The 21,801-nt window shown below is 34.1% G+C and overlaps 1 protein-coding gene across 1 annotated transcript in view; it reads right to left on the bottom strand.

Moving 5' to 3' along the window:
* LOC134542896 (pyrokinin-1 receptor-like) overlaps positions 1–21,801 on the bottom strand; it is a 353,606-nt gene that overhangs the window by 9,705 nt on the left and 322,100 nt on the right. The window contains exon 2 of the mRNA XM_063387481.1: positions 16,034–16,248. Within this exon, the coding sequence (XP_063243551.1) occupies positions 16,034–16,248 (215 nt within the window). The remainder of the gene's footprint in view (positions 1–16,033; positions 16,249–21,801) is intronic.

The following is a 21,801-nucleotide window of genomic DNA, read 5'->3' as shown; positions in this document are numbered from 1 at the left end:
ATTCGAAAAATAAAAAGACTTCTATTAGTCATAGAGAACTTAAAGTGAAGTAACTTGACAAAAGCCTTAAAATGGAATTCCTTTTAGAATTAAAAACTCACGTAGTTGCTCAATTCTCACTTAATTTGTGTTACACAAATAGATGTGTAAAGTTTTAGGGATGCCAATAAACCATAAGGTAAACTACCAAGCAAATAGCCCGGACTTTTAATTCACCCCCTAGGGCGAAGCTAGTGCCGTGTTAACCACAGTCAGCGCTGAAACATTGCATGATTCTGGTGCCAGTGTCAACACCTCACTCACGAGTAGGTGATAACTCGAAGGTTATAACTGGTCTTGGACTTTTTTCACTGGCTTGCGCGAATCCGAAATCCCATTAACGATTGTGCGCACATTGACAGTATACCAATGGGCGAGTCGTTTTTATTTCAAACGTGTTTTCCAATACCGATTTTTTTTTTGTTGAAAATAGCTCTTGTCGGGTCATGACAATCCACTACAAACAGTTTTTCTTTTGTATTCAAAATTAAATAATGTATTTTTTGTGCAAAATTAAATTTCCAAAAACTCTTCATGGTACAAAATGTATTTCACTTCTACCTACCGTTGCTTTTCAAACAGTTCAATGTGTGCATTTTATGCGAAATGCTATTAAAAAAAATGTTTCAACTGCTGATGGGAATAACGCGATGTGTCCATACATGGCACTGCTTGTAGTCAGTACATGTACAGTAGCCTACTCACTGACGGTCGAGTGTTCATCCAAGAATAAAAATATATAAAGCCAGATAAAATAACGTAACTAGCAAGCAACTCTGTTGATAATTAACATTTAAAAATAATATTTAATTACATTTATTTTTACGACTTTACCGTAGCAAATATATATATTTTTACACGTGGCTTCGTGGAAAATTTTTCTTTTATCTAGTTAACTTTGAAATTACAAATTATATTTATTTGGTATTCCTGATTCCATTTACATTTACTAGAAAATATTGTTTATCTTTAATAATTTCTTGTTATTCAGGAATATTTTAAAATTGATTTACCTTCTTCCAAACACATTTCACTGACAAGCGTTGGGCCAATGAAGATGAAACACAATTAACAATTCTAAATTTACCTCATAACAATTGGTGCAAGTGCCATTGTTATTATCATAAGAACATTAAATCATTTTGAATTTTTTTTTCATCAGAATAATTTGTAACACAAACGCAATAGTCACAGCAGCTTCAACGAGCATGTACACAATTTTTTCAATCTGTAGTTACAAATGTTAATTTTTTTTTTATCACGTGAAAGTAAAACAAGAGGGACTGAGTCTAGTATTTAATGTAATTTATTTTTGTAAATGGTAAATAAAAAATTAATTTGAAAATACAGATACTTTTAAGTATGTAAATTTACATGAACACAACTGTATCACTACAAAAATATGTTTGCAGTTTTACTGGGTCCGTATTCTTATCCGGACATTTATGCTTTGTGTTGTCCCAGTACCTCCAATAGTTGAAGTTATTTGTAAACCGTTTCCTGGATAGCTTTCCAGTATTAAATACGCACATTAATAAGCATCATAAAACCAAATTAAGTACAATTATCAAATGTTCGATTATACTTTCCATGGTTTTAAAAAAGATGCTTGAATTAAACAATTAAAAATAACAATCTCTCAATTTTCGTAAGATATATTCAGTATTACCACAAAAACGAGTTTTATATATACAAAAATAACAATAGCCATGTTTTGTAAAAAGTTACAATACCTTTCTTGCAGTATTATAGACTATTTCTTGGATACTGGTTTCAAAGGAATCTTTTGTAAATGTATAAAAAAGTTTTTCTGTGTAGCCTACCATTGCTTTTACGATACCAGTGCATATAATATTTAATCGTGGTTACACATTAACTGAATTACATTTTATTTTTGTTATCCTAATGGAGACTTGTTTGATCCTCTTAGCTAACGCTCTGTTTTAGAATAATCAGGAGACCACAGTGCCTTTATCCTCATTGGCTTTTGATTATAATGTGGTCTAGTTAACTACCTTACTTAGAATTACTCCACAATGTGAAAAATTAATCTTTTACCAACGAAGCACCCTTATGATAAATCTAGCCTGAATAAAAAATATTATAAGGCACAGCCAAATTTGGGCTAAAATTACCATTCTGCTTATATTAAGACTCTGTTCATGTGGTCGAAGTAAATGTAAATTAGCAGAAAACAGTTTTTACGATATAACACTGAATTTAAAGATATTAAATCATAATTTTCCTACCTTTGTAAGTAAAAAACGTAGGTCCAAGTCAAAACTTGTATATTCTTTTTCCCTGGTCACCTAAAATTATCTAGGAACCTTCATAAATTTCATAAATTTAACGGATTTATAAATGATATAGGTAAAATATACCTCTTAGAGTAGGTAGTGGTGATAAACAATTGCCCGCCGGCCGATTTTCAGCCCATTAAAGTTTGTGCAGCGTTCAACCACTTTTCCAGCAAATCACTGTACAACTGATAAATAGACTAAAATCAAATAAAATCACATGTAATTTATTTAAATGCCACAGATGAAAGTCATCACTTAGAGCTATCAATATATATTTAATGAAAATGATTTTTGTAGGTTACAAGGCCTAACCTGCGCTACTTGTTCTCCTTGAGATGAAATGTTATCAGACTTGTTCCAGTTGGTTCATATGCCACAAACAAGGGAGGCATGTCGAGATGGTCCAACATGCTATCTAAAATACACTATTAATTTTAACATCAAAGAAAATTGTTTATGTCAGATTTTCAAAAACTTTCACGTTTTATTCACGCAATACATAATAGCATTTTTGTATTCCTATGGCCAAAACTAAATATCTAAAAAATGCTATTAATAGGGTATCTTTTATCCACATTATGTGAAACTTAATCATTCTTTTTTTTAAAAAAAGGTAATGTTTTGTTAATTATATTTTATGTATAAACCGATTAATATATTACAAAAAGAAATGAAAATTTTACTAAGACTATGTTTAATTTTTGAAAAATAACTATTTGCTTCACAAAAATGTGGAAAAATATCAGGATAGAATGTATTCTAAATGTAAATATTTAACGCTCAAAAATACCTTGTAATGTCTATTTCAGTGCAATGTTTATATTTCTCTTAGGGAAACTTGCCTGTTTATAAACCCCCTCAGTAAGTTGAATTATTAACCGCACGGTACTTTACGGCTTGTGAAGAACGACCTAGCGTTCGTATACGTGTTTAAAAAATAATTAAAAAAATCGTTTTAATAGTGATATTTCTTGCTGCAAATGAGATTTTTAAAATAAATTATTTCACTATAAAATGTCCTTCAGCGTCCTAAAAATTTTAAAATGTTAAGAAGGCTATATCCTGTTTTAATGTCCCATGTAAAATGTATCCTCGGTATATTTTAATTGCTCTAACAATTACTAAACAAGTAAACGTCATTATTTCGTGGCACCACCAATTCCTTGGAAAATGCTAATTTTTTTGTATTATGATAGCTAAAAATAACCGAACAGAAAACATAATAGAGTTAAATGGGTGCTTAGTTTGTAATATGTGCTGCCAGTAACACTGTAGAAGATAATTAACCGAAAAAAATGTTTTAGTTACAACACGGTGACAGCTGAAACAGCATCTTTAAATAGGCGTACGCCAGTCTTGCTGTTGATGTATTGAAATTATTCCCTAATAGCTTATTAGATTACCAATAAAGCAATTAAGTTGGTTTTTTGAACGGATGATCCTCCCTGACATTTGCATTCCTGTAATTACGCGTTCGACTGCATCGCGAAAAACACGCAAACAGTCAAGTAGGTCACGGTGTCGGATGAAAATCGAGGAAAATCCGTCTATATCCAAACATGGTCATGACAGATCAAATTTGGGACAGTAACTATTGAGGTATAATATATAGCATACACAAATCAGAATGTACTAATTTAGAAATTGATGTAGGTCAGAAGTTCATGTCATAGTCTCTCACAGATTAAGCAATATTTATACCAGATGTTTTGTTAGATATTTTCAATAATTTTGTGATAGGCCAAGTGTAATTTCTTGTCACGGATGAAATTACATCTTTATTTTGGCAGCAGGCATAACTTAAGGTATACGAAAATTATATAGACTTCAACAAAAATTGAGTTAAAGTAAATACTTGATGAGTTCATATATCAATTTAATTTTTTTTTCCACAAAATCCAATATAAATTTTCAACAAATTAAGGAACACGCTCTAAAAATATGTATCATGTATGTCAAACCTTACTATAGAGTAAGGTTTTGAAATTTCAAAATATATTTTCTATCATCGTTTAGGTTATGAGATTGCTATATAGAGTCATGTTAGATGTGTTAAAGAGTTAAGGTGGCAAAATTTAAATGATTAAATGTTTTAACATGACTTACAAAATCATTGGCATTCAAAACGCCACGAAATGGTTAGCAAAATAAGCTTTGAACTCAAATATTTTAGCTTCCATTTAAACTACAATATATCTTTCTCAGGGTTTCGGACATAAAAAGTAGCTTTTTGAAAATACAGTTCGCCTATATTTCTGAAAGCTTTGTATTTCGGTTTTTTAATAACCGTTTGAACACATTTTCAAAACTCCAAGTCATTAAAATACACGATTTTGTGTAACACAAGTGAGATTTGAGCAACTACATAAGTCCTTAATTCCAACAGGAATGAAATTCCAATTCATTCGTCAAGTACCTATTGCGTCAAGTAAATAATGCACGACTGATTTAAAAATTGCAACTAGTAGTTTGGAATTATGTCACCACAAATTGTAATTATTGTGTCACACGTTAAGGAGAAGAAAACGAATCACGAAATATCATACCTACTGACTCCCACCCGAATTAAGGCAACTGTTGAAATAGGTAATCATACGCCTAGCTAATTGCTTCAAATAAAATTTGTCATAACAGAATTTACATTTATTTCAGTCAAAAGTTTACAAAACAGCTTTAAGGATAAGAAAACTTTAACCACCACTGTCATGTTTTATACTCTTATTCAAAAAGCCGTACTTGAATACTTCTTAGTAATGTACGCGACTGAGTTAGTTCGATAAAACTTATATTAGTGGTAGTGAATTTACAATTAAGTTACGTATTATCTAATAAAAAAACAAGATCAAAAACTCTCACACAAGCAGTGAGCAGTCAAAAGCGTAAACGGTCTACCAATCAATTACTAACATCAAGAAAAAAAGTCCCTGCTTAATAATTTGAGTTAATATTTTAGAGGAAAATATCTCTCACATTTTTATCCATCGGATGAAATATTTGGGTGCACGTGACCATGTGACCATCAGTTTAAAACTTTCACGGAGTAAGAAACAATCACATTGCGTTCTGCATTATTCTGTACAATATTTTGTTTTAATTTAAAAAAAAAAAAAAAAAAAAAAAAAAAAAACGTGTCACCACTATATTCAGAAAAAATTAACATAAATACCTCTATATGTATATGCATATGAATATATTTGTAAATACATAAGGTCATTGTGTATCTTGCTTTTCAAGTAAGTAATATTTTTTTTTTGCCTGTATGCATACGAAAAGGACTCAACGGATTGAAATAAAATTTTGATGCACAGATAAACTACATACATAGATAACGTGCTTACTGGTTTAGATACGACAATATATTGAAGAACATATTAATTATTGGGAGTTCTGCATGGGTTAATCCAACCTTTTCAATAGTAGCGTGAAAAAATATTGCCTTTTAAAAATTACATATTTTTTTTAGAATATTTATTTACAACACATTTCAAATGTAGGCGGGGTTTCTCAATGATATATTAGCCATACCTCCCCCCCCCCCGGAATTTTAAACCAGCTAGAAACCTTATGAAATGTTATGTTTTCAAACATCTTTTCTTTAAAGAATTGCAACTAAAGTACATATTCTTTACAGGTACATTTTAAGAGCAGAATTTTCCTATACACTTGAGTGTTGGTAAAAATCGCTACATGATTTACAAGTAGTTTTTTTTATTTGAGCTTGCCATTTTATTTCTTTCCACTGGAAAAAAATCTTTAAGGAAAACATAGTATGTAAATAAACATTGTTCGAGTATCTGTTTGATAGTCAGTACTAATTTTTTTAAAGACTTGCTAATTCAAACCGAGCAATAAAATTATCTGTTGAGTGCTTAAAAACGTGTCAGCTATATTCTTGTAGACACACATACTAGATTCTTACTTTTTCATGTAATACCATCCAGCATATAATAATTTTTTTAAGCACAATTATATTTACGATTAAATAAGTTACATTTCCTGAAATGTACAAAGTAATTTAAGTAATAATAAAGCCCTTTTTTCCTTTGAAACAACGTTCAAACTTTTTTTAGTGAGTCATGAAACTTTCTTGTAATGTGTTTTCCATAGAAAAGCACTTTCTACAATTAGAAAAGTTTTTTGTTTACCCTGTGAGGATGATTGAATTTTTGGTACCGCAGGGCAGTGTTCCCAGAAGGTTTATTTGTTTCATCAGGTGGGTATTCTACATTTATCTTCACTAATTACCCAGGTTATTAGTTTTCTATTCATGGACTCTTGTTTCCAAACTAATATACTCTGAAAATTATCATGCACCATCTCACTGTCAAAACACAAACTGCACAAGCGAATAAGATGCCTTCGCGAGACAGCGCTTGATAACTGAACGTAATTAGGTATAAAAGTAGCTTACTATCCATACCTATACACACAATGGAGACCAGAGAGAACGTAGTAGAAAGGAGGGGCTCTGCAAGATAAATTGGCAATTCGGTTTAGGTAGTCCGATACGGCTGATCTCTCAAGAATCAAAAAATCTAAAAATTAAATTAGTTAAAATCTCAACTTTAACCTCAATATTTTCGGAATTTCGTGGCCAATTATATAAAAACCACATTGAAAGGGATAATTCTAGGGAAGTCTTGTAAAAGTTTCCAACTGAAGCGACTAATAAAATATGTAGTTCTAGTTACGTCTCAAGACACAAGATTAAGGTAGTAAATCCAAGAGCTTGCACGTCGCTACAGACACCTTCCTCTACCTAGGTATTGTCTCATGCATGAGCATATATTCTGTACCCAGATGGGTACCGGAGCTCACTATAATCTTTCAGTGTCGGTCTCATTAAGACCTAAGTGTGTAGTTTTGCAACCGAAAATCGTACCATAACTCCAGTCTTCCGCGTGTCGTAATGTATGTCACAATTCACCGCTGCCGCCAATTTTGTTCGCAATTTTTTGCGGGGACAGATTCAGCTTCATATTAAGCTTTTATCTTATATAAGTGGACCTCGGATGTAATATTTTTGTACGAGGAATATTCTTCAAGTTAGGTCGGCTTGGTCATTAAAAATAATAAACTCGCGAAAAAAGTTTTTTTATTGACAGTTTTAGTTTACTAAAACATACTTTTCTTTTTCACATAATCATTACTCAGTTGAAAGCACTTTACGGCAGTTTCCTTAATTCCTCTGCATAGAAGTTCGCCGCCTGGAAATTAAATCAGTTGACAATCGTAATTTTATAATGTTTGCTGTAATTTTTGACCCACGATTCATGAAATACCAAAACTAACACCCTTTTCGTCCCAAAACACGGTAGCCATCTTTTTTCGACTCGAGTACGGAGACTGCTTAAATGTTTTCCGGAGATGTTTGCTAAGCGCCTGTACTTAGGCTACACGCAATGCGTATTTGAGGGCCGTGATGCCTATGGCTTCATAACTAGGCGGCGAACTTCAATAGAGAGGAATAAAGAAACTGGTGCAGTGTTGCGAACAGTATTTAGAACTGAATGGTGATTATATGTAAATGTGAAGTAGATATGTAGTAAACTAAAATTTCCAATAAAAACTTTTTTTTTCAAATGTTTATTTTTTTAATGACCAAACGGACCTTAATTTAAGAATATCCCTCGTACAATTGAGGGGCTCATAACAAAAACCAGGTAAGTGACATTTATATTAAAAAATAGGAAAGCACTTACCTGGTTATTTTTCTATGCCCCTCATCTGAAAAAATTTTTTTTGGGCCAACAAGTATTTAGATTATTTCTTAAATAAAACACAATTTTAATTCCGTATATATAAGGTGGTTTATACGTATTTGCACGTTTTTATTAACTTCCTTTTTTTTGTCTATCTGTTTGTTTGTCTGTTCGGTACAATTTTTGCAATCGATATTAAACTAACTTCCCGATGAGCTAGAGATTTAAAACTTTTAACAAAGTTCAGAACTGGATGACAATGTACACACAAGACTGAAAAGAAAGAAAATAATTTTTAAATTTAAAAAAAGAGTGAGCTTTGGAAGTTGTACTTACTTGGCGTAATAAAAAACTTTAATTAAGCATGCAAATTATTAATACAAATAATATAATAAAATGACTGGGGTGATATTATGAATACGGTCGGTAAGGATTAAAATACAACAAATTAAAAATATATAAATTAGTACTCAGTAGTTGATATTAATATAAACACGGTATAAAATTAATTAAATAATTTTGTAAAATAATCGAAATAAATTTTAATTAATAATGAAAATCAATAAACACGTGGAGTATTTATCCTAACTAACAAATTTTATTTATTAAATAATTATATGATATTTTATTAACAATAATGCAAATTAATAATACATGCGAGGACATATCCTCACAAAAATTTTCTTGAAAACGGCCGGGTGAGTACTAAAACTTCCACAGACACTCCCTGCCAGCGAAAATGGAAGCTTACAAGCAAACCTGACATAGTGATATATACGGGAACATAACCTCTCTTTTCTAAATTTATTAAAAATATATACTTGAAAAGGTTTATAAAACATTTTATATCATTAATAATCAATAAATAAATGTTTTTTAATAATACCACGTTCTTTGGTTTTAAATCTTACGAGTATTTTCATAGGTATTAAAATTTCACAATCACACATTTTAAGGACAATATGCATGCGGTTGTAACTCTGTAAGGGGCTAGGAGAAATTATTTTTTTTATACTTTTTAGTCCGTTTTAAAAACTTGGTGTATTAAAAATATTTTATTTAAATTATGAAGCGGTCATTCCTTTACTTTTACGAATCATCCAAGTAATACTCATTAATTAAAGCCTCTAAATGTTTTTTTAACTGTTATTATTAAAGACAACGCATATTGATGGTAAAAAATTTGATACAGTGAAACAATGTTAAAATTTAAATCATTTTATTTATAAGTACCTACGAGATGAATTATCTGTCACTCTAATATCCACATACTTATTCCGCTTCCGGCGGTAAAGTGTTCGGGCGACGCAAGAGCTTCTGGGAAAGATAACGACTTGGAGATGAAGTCGCGAGTTTTACAACGGAATTGCAACCTATTTCTCTCTCTCCCCCCCCCCCCCGGACCCCATTTCTAACTTTCGAAAACTGATGCCCTGGTAGGTGTGGGTAACCGCAGCAGCTTGGACCCGAAGCCCGATCTTCAAAGCTAAATTCCTTGAGCGCGAGAGAGAACTATCTCGGAGCGCAGCCTCAGGGAGAATTCCAAGTTTTCGACAAACCGAACGTTGGAGTAACTCAAACGTCTACTTGCCTTACTCCAACATTCGGAATGTTCATCACGCAACCTCAATCCTTTCTTCGAACGCGTCGTATAGTTTGCTCGAGATGGTACATCTACGTGACAAGGGATTATTTTACAATTGAACATTAAAAAAAAAAAAAAAACCGTCTCTTGGGTGATCACCCATGTAGATACTTCGTTTAACGAAATAAAGCACACTTAAATGACTATATGACTGTTATGCAGACTTCGCTAATTTTCCACCGTGTAAACGTCATTACTAGATAACTAAGGATTTGGCATTATTTTATGGTGCCAGGATGAACCCCACAAACATATATATATAATAAAATCGATGTCACACTTTTAACTGCTTACTGGGTCGCACATGATTAGGTTAGATGAGTTTCTAAGTATTTGTTATTGTCTTGTAGTTCTTCAATGTGCGTCGAATAACTCTCTGTCACTGAAGTGTTCATACATTTGCACTTAAGACTGTCGTCAAATAGGTATCTACGCTATTTTTGCATATCTTTTGACATGACGGAATAACTAAAATTCTTATTAAATTTTGGAGGTCATTTCAAGAGGTTCTATAAAAAAACTGTTTGATGAGTCAAGCAAACAAACGAAATGAGAACTTAAAACATTAGTAAAAAAAAATCGGTGTTTTTTTTATTTTTGGGCGAAGAAAATTCTTGATCATAAGTGAAGGTAGCTTGGTACGCAACCATTCACATATCATTAAGTTTAGTTAGGACTTGCAAAAATACAATGGTCTCTGAATCACGCGATTAGAGTCAATGCATAATGGTCACAAGTCAGCTTGGCACTAAGCATTTGAATCCTTTGACCTATTGGTATAAGCGTCTTCATGTATCATACGTAATATATTAACGTAATTTCAAAGGATACCTGCATTAAATTAGTTATTATTTATACTTCACATTTACTTATATATTAGTCAATATAACAATCACAATAAGGTGACTTTTAAATTCATAGCTTATCTCCTCTGTTAAAGTACCTAGTAGGTGTAAGCACCTAATAACGTTAATTAAGAAAAGGGGCTTGTCTGTAAAGTCGGTTTACGGACGACAATTTTACATGATAACGTCATAAGAAAACATTGATGAAAAATTGCATACTTTTTAATTTTCAAATATTAGTTACAGTTTTTCAAATTTAATTTAAATAATTTGTTTAAATATAATCACGAACAATTAGCTATATAAATAAACTGAAATAAATTCAATGTCAATAAATTGTTAATTTGAAATGACGAAATTGGACAATAAATCAAATTTTATAAATTGCTGCTTTTAAAAAAGGCCACCTTAACGTGTTTGATATTATAGAAGATTTTCTCGCACGGTGGTTGGCCGGTTCTTTGCACGCTCAGCTCAGGCGGAACGTGACAATGAGTCATGATTTTTTCGTGGGTGCAGCCGGTGTTCATCGATTCATAAGACGTTATCACGTCAAAAATGTTTTCGTTTTAAAGTTTAGTGAAAACGCAGCTAAACTTCTGAAAATCAAATGACACGGCAAATATGTTTTAACTCGCACAATTTCGGTGCTCAAGATGTCGTAAAGGCGCTGCGTCGAAAGTCGTCAAACTCCGCAATTAGGACTATATTCAAACTCTTTTGTTAATCTCGGTGGTGATTCGTTGCAGTGACGAGCCACAGATGGTGGTAAAATACGCTTGCCGTTTCTCTTGCGGAGTTGGAATAGAGAGAGAGAGAGTGTGTGTTGAATTCGCCATTGTCTGCTGGAGAGGAGCGTGAACAATTTCCACCCCGTTCCGTTCATCTGGAAATGGATTGTTCGCTCCTTCGCGAGGAAATAGACGGCCGCCCGCAAAGTTAAAGTGTGCGCATCAGCTCAACACCACTCATCGGGGGAGGCGGAAGCTTCCCAGCTCGTCTCTGGAACCAAGCACCTACTAATGACACTTTTATTTTAACCAGTTTCAATTAACTTCATCGATTAACATCGTGATTTGCAAACTTTCTGAATGCCAATTCATTTTTCATTTGTCGGGAAAAAGTTTAAATTAAGTAAAGGTGGGCCATATTCCAAATTCACCGAATCTAAAACTTCGAGTTGGACTCACAAACAATACCTCAAAATGTACCCCTTGAATCCAAATCTATGTCTCATGAAACGACATTAAAATAATGTGCAATGATGTTAAAATATACGATCCTTTAAATGTCAGTTTCACGAAATAAGATTCTCGTGTTAATACATATCATAATTTAATTTACATAATTACATATAATCACCACAATGTATTGGGGAACAATAATATATCTATTAACAAAAACTCAAATAACCCTAATAAATTTGCAGTTGTTAGTGTTGATTTTTTTTTGTAATTTACTACACTTCCTTCAATATTTTTCTTCAAACCTTTTCTCTCGAATATCAAATCAATAAAGAACTAGAGAATTGATGGAATTTGAGGGTCCGATTACTTCACACGTGCATCTCTAGTAAAAACTAGTAGACTAGCTGAGTAACAATAAACACTTATCCTATACAACTAAAAACCGGAAAAAAATCGTGGTTTAATTCCACGATATGCAAATGCGTTTAACTTTCTGCAGCTTCAGTATTGGTCCATAGTTTACCTTAAGCACTCTTGAGTCAATGAATCACCCTCAACGAAAGATTTATATAAAAAGACCATATACATATACCAAACAACCCGACAGTGATTCGTGATCAACACATGTGTTAGGCATTAGGCCATAAACAATGTTGAATTTTCCATTCGGCGGAAATACACCGAAACAACTTTTAAGGAGGACTTCCAGATATGTTCAATTTAAGGCATACCATGGGCACCACAAGCATGTATTTTGAAGGAGGAGGGAATTATTTTTTACAGTATTTTATGTCCATACTCATAGACAATTTTCGTCAATGTATGAAATATCATAAATATTATGAGTAACTTTATAAACACATTAAGGTAACAACAAAAACATTTTCATTGTCATTTTATCCTATTTTAAAAAGCTTGCTGCCTACAATAATTGAATGAGGCCAAATAAACTAATTATGTTAGTGCTTATTGTAACATTAGTAGCTTGCAATGTTACATCATTTGGGTGAACCAACTGTAACTACTCCACTTTTTAATGATATGGCGATTTTGCAAAAAAAAAAAAAAAAATCCAAATGTTGAGATCACATTTTCTGTACTTACAGTACGGTGAGTCTTAGTGGGTATTAATATATTCAGATTTAATTTGATTTATATCAGGTTTCGTAAAGATATATATCATTCATATTTTACTATGAGAAAGTTTTAAAAGAGATGTTTTGTCTCAGTTTATAATTCTGGCATTTGGATAATTTTTTTTCTAATCACAGTTAAACTGAACGCAGATAAACAATCAGCTACCAAAACACTTTTCTGTTCAACACCCATTAAAAAAAAAGCCTTGCGAATAAGATTTTAAACTTCTAGCACTGCTGCACAATTTGGCATCGTAATTTTCTATACTGATTTCTTTCCGAAGTAATTGGTAAGTTTTAATTTTTTTTTCACAAACATCCATGATTATTTTTTTTTTTTGGTTCCTAACTGCACAACTACGTTCTGTTGTTGCAACACGCAGAAAGCGATATAGTAGACGTAGTCTGTGTCTTGTAACTTGACTCGAATTTAAAAATTATCAGAAGTGGTACCAATGGTGTAAGTTATTCTTTCCGACACTGTTTATATGCCAACGGTGTACGTAAACAACTCTAGGACGTTAGCAGTGTTCGTGAACAAACACCACGCGTTGCTTCGCAAGTGACATTTGAGAAACGGCTACAACTGGTACCACTCTTTGAGAACTGTCAAATTCGAGACAAGCCATGCTGGAATCACAACAGCGCGACGGCGCGACGCGAAGGTAGCGACGCGATCGCAAAATATCGCGTTATTTTGAACGTATGGTTTTTACCCGTGCTCAACAAGAAATTAATAATTATGTATAATATGTTTCTTGCTGTTGCATACGCACTACACGTACGAGAAATAAAAATCCTTGCACGTTTTTTTTAATAGATATGTTTGAGAGAATTCTTTGTGTAATTCGAATTTAACATTCAACTGTAAAAATAACTGTGCGTGAAAACATATAATAATAATATAAAAATAACCAATGCACCTTTTTAACCTTTTTTCGAAAGAAAATAAATTCTGACTCGCATTTCAGTAACACGAAGCCCGCGGCGCGATGGAAATAAAATAAAAAATTCTAATCGGAAATACTGTCGGACCCTCCATCTTTTCCGAGCTAAAGTCATTGATTTGCAAAAAGTAAACTATAATTTTTTTGTACATGGAACAAAAAAAAATAAAAATTACATAAATATTTGTAAACTTTTACATTTACATTAAAACGACTATGGCTCCACAAAATAGTGTTCGCATTAATACTGGGTCAGGATTTTTACCTGGGAATTTGGGCTTAGTGTTGTCCCAGTACCTCCAATAGTTAAATATATTTGTAAACCATTCACTGAATATACATCCAGTATTACCTGTGCACATACTTAGCACGATACAGCAACATAAAGTAAAATTGAATTCGATTATCTTTTCAATGGTTTAAAAATGTCATGCTTGAATGGAACATCTATTAAAATGTGCCAATTTTTTTGTGATAAATACTCAATCGTTATCTCGAAAAACGAACGTTTCATAAGTGCAAAAAAATAACTATAGCTAGAGACTGGAAAAATTCGCGCTTTCGATGACCTCTATGATAGACTCCACAACCCTCTACATACTCAGGCAAATGCCACTTGCTCATAGGCTATTGACTCGTGACACTTGTCAACTGGGACGCTTGCGATTCGATACTTTTTTTGGTTTAAGGTTTCCTATTGGCTAAAGGTCCTTCAGATAAACGGTAAGCCAATCACAGAAGCAATATAAAGCACAGTTGTTTGGATTCTAGCATATCGTGAAATGAATACGCGAGTTTTTCCGGTCTCTAAATACAGCTACATGTTGTACAAAGTTACAACATATTTCTTTTTTATTTTTGGAGTTGCTTGGCTTCTGGGTTGTAGCCTGCGTCGAAGGCGAAGATATAGCAGATGTGTTTGGGTCGACGTTGCAGCCGTCACCATCAGGGATTAGCTGGCAGGCAACTGCTACCCTGACTACGGCGACTGCAACATCGACGGAAACACGTCAGCGACATCTTCGCCTCTCGACGGGGCCAAATCCCGGAATCCAGGCAACTCCAGGCAACACTGCGATCTTTACTGATATTCAGGTGCAGGAATTTATCCGCGATATAAATCTGAACACCCATCAGTCCGCAACACTGTATACGCACCCGCACCAGCGCGTTTTTATTCCTCTTGTGATCGGCGGTCGTCTGCGAGAGAAGTCGGGTTGCCTTGTTTCGACCGAGCCACTCGGGACGCGTTTGCTTCCGCCACTGAATCACTGTGATTGGTTTTGTTGCAATCGCCATGTTTACGTGAAAGAAACTCAACCAAATCACGAAGCACAGACGACGCTACAGTGATCTGACATTTAGCTGGTCTCGGTATCTCTTTTCGCGAAATCTGCATGACCCTACTGATATCCAGAGACCGGAAAAAAATTCGCGGATTCAATATTACCTCTGGGATAGCCTCCATTATCCTCTGCATTATTTCAAAGCAAACACGTGTGTGTTCATTGGGTGCTAACTTTCGAGGCGTCTCCACTGGGTATCTTGTGATTCGATGATTCTTTGGGTCGACGATCTCTCACTGGCCCGGAGAGCTCGAGTTAAAACTTCGAGCCAATATAGCAAAACCAGCAGAATTGTACACGTGTTTTGGATTTCAGCCCATCGCGAAAATAATCCGCGAATTTTTCCCGTCTCTACTGATATTCCTGGTTGGAAATTTTTGGGGAAATTACCCCTTCCCCTTCCCTCCCCAACGGGGTAATTGTCGTGATTCCAGCAGCACGAGGGACACGGACTAAGAGCTTTGAATATATATACTGTATAGAAGTCGCGAGTGGATAGGATTTACTCTACGTTTTTCAGAAGCGTATGATGAGCAGCTTGGGAACTTCACTGCTGCAGTGCGCTGCCGTAACGCCCTGTATCGTCTTAGTTGTTATTTACACGTTAGAGCGCAGCACTGTCGCCCGCTGTCATTCCCCGCACCCCCCACCTATTATTCACTGCAGCTCAAGGTCGTTAAACGGGAGGGGGAAGGGGTGTTTGAAGAGTTCGACACTTGTCCGCTAGGGACCACCACAAGTCGATGCCCTAGAGATGGTGGCGATTGCGGCGGTGAATTAACCAACTACCTCAAACCGTATTAGAAATTTTAACCTGGGCTGGCGACTTCTATACAGTATATATATTCAAAACTACGAGGTACCTGCGCGGGGCTCAGGGGCTCACCTTGAACGCCTCGCGGAACTTGAGCGACATGATGTGGTAGAGGATGGGGTTGATGGTGGTGGAGACGTAGTACAGGATGCCCGAGACGTACGTCACGATGTGGTAGATGACCTTCATGACGGGCAGGCTGAAGGAAGTTTTGGCGCTGAGCGTGGCGAAGAGGCGCTGCGCGTGGAAGGGCGCCCAGCAGATGAAGAACGCCACCACCACCGCCACTGCAAGGCACACGAATTTCACACGTTCACACACACTGTATACATATATATTTTGTAAACGGAACAGAAATATTCATGTAAAATTACAGACATCTATAAAAGTGTACACTTACATGAAAAAAAAAACCAACTTAATCACTACAAAAATTATGTTAGCAATAATACGTGGATAGGATTCTTACCCGCGCATTTATGCTTTGTATTGTCCTAGTAGCTCCAATAGTTAAAGCAGCCTAATTTGTAAACCGTTCTCTGAATAGCTTTGCAGTATTAACTACGCATAGTAACAAGCATGATGTACAACAAAAAAAGTCAAATTGTTGAATATTCGATTGTGCTTGAGTGAAATATAATTTTAAATATTTTTAAAAAAATGCGCCAATTTTCGTTAGAAATACTTGGTTTTATCTCGAAAAAACTATTTCACACATACAAAAATTGACAGTGTGTTGTACAAAGTTACAATATATTTCATTGTAGTGTTAGGAACTATTTTTTTGGGAACTGGTTTCTTTTTTGTAAATGTGCATTTTTTTTCTCCTGTGTAGCAAGTGGAGGGACTGATTATTTAATTCGCAAGCTAGAATGCAATTCTTCGTACTCATGACCTGTGTTGATGATTGGATCGCAGTATTTGGACACGCCCCTCTGATACCGTGAGCCGACGACGCCCAGCTATAGGAGAGAAGTAAGGGATCAGGTAATGCCAATTAACGAGAGCAAAAAGGTTCTCGGTAAGAAATCAACCATAGGAAAAGCAAACGCTCTTAGAACAAACACAAAAGATTTGAATTTTAGCGTAAAGCTAAACTAATTCGCAAAATTTTCGGATCTTATTTATAAGTAATGGCTAGAGACAGGAAAAATTCGCGAGTTCAATGACCTCTAGGATAGACTGCACGATCCTCTGCATACTTGAGCAAACATCGCCTGTTCATTGGCTACTGACATGTGGGAAGTCTCAAATTGGTTACATGTGATTCGATCGTTCTTTGATTGAGGGTCTTCAATTGGCCAAGAATCCCCCAAATTAACAGCGAACCAATAGCAAAAGAGCGCAAAGGTATAATTATTTAAATGTTAGCATATCACGAAACAAAACAGCGAATTTTTCCGTTCTCTAGTAATGGCTTACAAAATGAAAACATACAACATATGCAGGGAGGAGAGACGCTTGAAATTCAATAGTCCGAGTAACATTTTCATTAGCAGAAAAATAAGATCATTTACAGATCTACAAAATACACGTTGCTTTCTGGCACCAGGATTGTATGTATGGTACGAAGATATGTTGGCGTCTACAGACCATCAGAAAGGCCATGTATTCTTGGCTAAAATATTCAACGCTCATTAGACTTCAATATTGTTTACCCGCACCGGCGGTTTCTTCCTTATTGATGACTGTCTGTCAGAGAAGTGATTTCCTTATTGGGCCTGGCCATTCCGGACGCCTTTTCTTCTACATTCAATGTTTGTGATACGTGCAGCAACATTAAACATGTACGTGAAGAAAAAAAAAAACTCAACCAATCATGAAACACAAGACGATGCTACAGTGTTTTAATTAACTCTCAGCTTACCTCGAAATATTTCAGCGAAAAATACATGCTAGCCAATATCTACCATTTTTTACCTCCCGGTCAGATCGTTTGTGATTGGGCAATTATATAAATGAGGATACATAAATAAAATACAGCTATTTTAGTTTTTTTTCAATGTTATTATTAAGGCAACAAAATATTGTTAAATATTTTAGCTCTGTAGTTGTAGTAAATATCTACATTGTGGAAATACTGTATTTTATTTTTATGCCTGTTTTACTCTAGAGCTAATAACGCACATTTATTTTCCTTTGTGAGTAAAGCTGTATCTTCCAAGTATTATTTTAATTATCCAGGAGATTTTTTATCAATATAGAAATGTCCATCACAAATAATTTTTTACTCAAATGAATTCAATATAAGAATTAATATCTCGAATGACTTTGATCTTTTGATGACGTTTGTTCCGAATCAATAAACTGATTAAGCTAAAATGATTTTGTTTTTAATTTCATAGGGCCTACATTTTTTTAAAATTAAATTTTTCCGTTAACCTCTCGGAAATAGTAAAAAGATAAAACAAAGCTTCCCGAGTTATTTAAACTCCTAAAATTAAGTACCAATTGAGTAACATTTTATGTTATGTATATTTTGCAAGCAAAAAATAATTATCATATTGGAAATACAATAAAGACACTATTCAACCGGACATCACCACTCTATTTAATTCCAAAACGCATTTTACAGCAATATTTCAATTACATGATAAAGATATAAATAACGATGGTAAAAATAAACGCGATAAAATTTCACTGTTAAAAAAAATTAACACTGTCAAATGAGGTAAAAAAAAGTTTTTTTTTTAATTTTTAGAAGTTATACTTTTTTATGGCCCGATAAGGGGGGAATTTAAATACGCAACGAAATGTGTGCGCACCAGCAAAGGATATTATTTTATAGGTTGAAGTTTAATACCCATGAGCATTTCTACTATACCCACGAGCCGTAGTTGACCATATGGTGGATTCGCGTGTGACGGCATATGTGTATTATGTATAATATATATATATATATTAGCAGAACCTGGCAGACGTCCTGCCAGTGCTTATTTATTTACCTCTGTACATCCAAAATACATGGTTTGTATGAAATCGAGAATATATGAAGCGTCTGAGATGGTATTCAATTTTAAACTCACTCATCAGATACTTATCACAGTCACAATCTCTATTTGTTGTTATTGGGGATTAAGGACAGTAAAAAATGACAATATACAAATTTATATAGCCTACATACTTATTTAAAGCAGGCAGAGATAGCCCCAGCTTGGATGCACAGTATTCAGAAGACATTTAAAGGAATCACTGGTATCACTTGAATATATATGTATATCGATCAACAAAAAAAAAATAGTTTTGTAGTAGAATATTTCGCATTCGCATGTTTTCAAGTCGTGCTTCTCGATATTCAGATGTTACAGGAGCTCTTAAAGTAGATGCTTTGTTCCGGTTAGTTACAAGGCGTGCTTCTTGCTCTTCAAAAGTTTCAGAAGATCTACTGGCTGACAGTTGCCACGCATTTCTGGTCGATCTTCGGATGTTTGACATGTTATGTGGCATTTAAAATGTCCAAACATAGTTTAATTGCGTGTGAAACAAATGTAATTTGCCTACAATTAAAAGAATAATATGTATTCATATAGCATTTACATTTTATACACTTATGATTCGTTAATTATTAATCAAAATAACAATCGCTATTTGTTATTATTAAACTAACTCACCAATTACTAATCACAGACAACATCAGTATTTTTTATTATTTGTTGCTATGTGTTTCTTGAGTTATAGCAAAATAGATATTGTATAAATAATTGATATATAAAACTTCCAAAGATAGTTTAATTGCGTGTGATACAAATTTTTTTAATGTTTATTGACAGATAATACGTCCAAATGTGTGATACAAATGTAATTTGCCTACAAATAAAAGAATAATAGTTATTCATAGCTGCAGTACATGGCGTTGCCCGGGCTGAACACAGGGTGATCGCGCTATATGATAGTGTGGTGAAAATATAGAAATGACCTATAATATTCTGTTAACCCATGGCGATCCATCGAATTGTTTAGAAGTTGATGCGCTGCAGCGCCATCTAGCGGCGAGTTACAAAAAATGTATCTCATAAATACCTTCTCCAAGAAAAAAAAACACTTCGGTATGCCAACTCACACGACGATTGGTCGAACGGTATCGGAGTTTATCGACGTCATACATACATACCAACATCCAATTATATGTATAAATACATATATATACATATATATGACGAACATATATATAGCGAACATCGGAGGACGTACTAAGCAATGATGTGCCAAATGGAACTTTATGACAGTGAAACTTTCCTGGAATACCCTCTGTAAAATTTAATAGATATAATTAGAGACCGGAAAAATTCGCGAATTCATTTCGCGATAGGCTAAAATACAAATACCTCAGCGATGCCTCTGTTATTGGCTCACAACTCACCTTGATGACTCTGGGCCATTGAGAAACACCCAAACGAAGTTTTATCGAATCACAGGCTGCTATGTTGGGACGTTTCACAAGACAGCAGCCAATTAGTGGGTGGCATTTGACCGAGTGTACGTAGAACTATGGAGTTCATCCTGGAGGTCATTGAACCCGCGAATTTTTCCGGTCCCTAGATATAATATGAAATAATAACAACTGAAAAATTTACTTTTAATTTATTAGCCAGTAACATTGTGTTAGAACAAACATTGCTTCGAAGATATTGATCAATTTGATGTTTACTTCTAATATAACGAACGCTGTGCTATCGTTCATTTATCTGTCAAAATAAAGGTTGCAGTCCAAAAGTTGCATATTTGGGAATAGTATAATTCCAAATTTTAGTGCATCAAAATTGGTCTATTACTAAAATATTCGAGAAGACACAGCCATATCCATGATTATTTATTATTATTATTTGTAAAAATTCCAAAATAAAATAAAATAAAAACAGTTTACTTATGAACAATAGTGAATATAATTTTTTTAATCAAACATCACCGGGAATTCATACTGAATCTAATATAAAAATATAAATTAATCATTAAAAATTCCTGGTAAATAAAATAACTTTATAATTCTCACATTAAAGTGGAGGATTTTAAACGACTTTGCTATCAAACTCCACTACTGTAAAGATTTTTACATTTTTAAAAAATTTAATTACAACAGGCTGTTTGAAACGCTTCTACAAAAAATAGTTTGCAAATCAAAGAGGAAAATTTTATAACGGTTATCGCTACCATATATTATGCGCTTGTGAGTAAAAAACTGTACAGTGAAATTTGAGACGGGTCGCATGACGCATACAATGCCTTGCGCGCTGGTTAACTTGAGACCCCTTTTTCTCACGCTGTCATGTTTGCGTTTACTTGAACGCCACGTTTTCAAACTACGTTGGGGAAAAAAAAAGACTTTTTATTCACGATGTAGCGTATTTACGAACATATTCGTTTTGCAAACCAGAACGCTGGTAGTCAAAATGAGTAGCGCCTGAGCGTTTCCTAATACCATCGTGTTGTACGCAGAGATTAAGGAAATATACATATGGAGCATATGGTCCGATTCTTGACGAAGGGGTGTGAAGAAAAAAGGGGAGGTAGATTTCAGTCCACTACACGCACCAATACGGCGGTCGTTTGTTTACAAATGTATGAGCTGTACCTGTATTGGAGTTTAAATTGGAGAAAAATGTCAACACATATCTTTACATTTGTATTACGAAGATCCGTTTTGACCTTTGAATATATATAAACATACTAACCAGTAATATTTTGATAATATCTTCTTCCGAGCATATTAACTACAGTCGTTAATAAAAGCAATTTAGAACAGCTGATACAAATAAATAAATAAATAAATATAAATCCGCGATATTGGTGTGTAAAAATCAGAAAAGAAAATGGGAGAATGAAAAACGGCTTCACGTCTGACG

The sequence above is a fragment of the Bacillus rossius genome, assembly GCF_032445375.1.
Source record: "Bacillus rossius redtenbacheri isolate Brsri chromosome 9 unlocalized genomic scaffold, Brsri_v3 Brsri_v3_scf9_2, whole genome shotgun sequence".
NCBI lineage: Eukaryota > Metazoa > Arthropoda > Insecta > Phasmatodea > Bacillidae > Bacillus > Bacillus rossius.
This window is presented reverse-complemented; position numbering and strand designations above follow the sequence as displayed.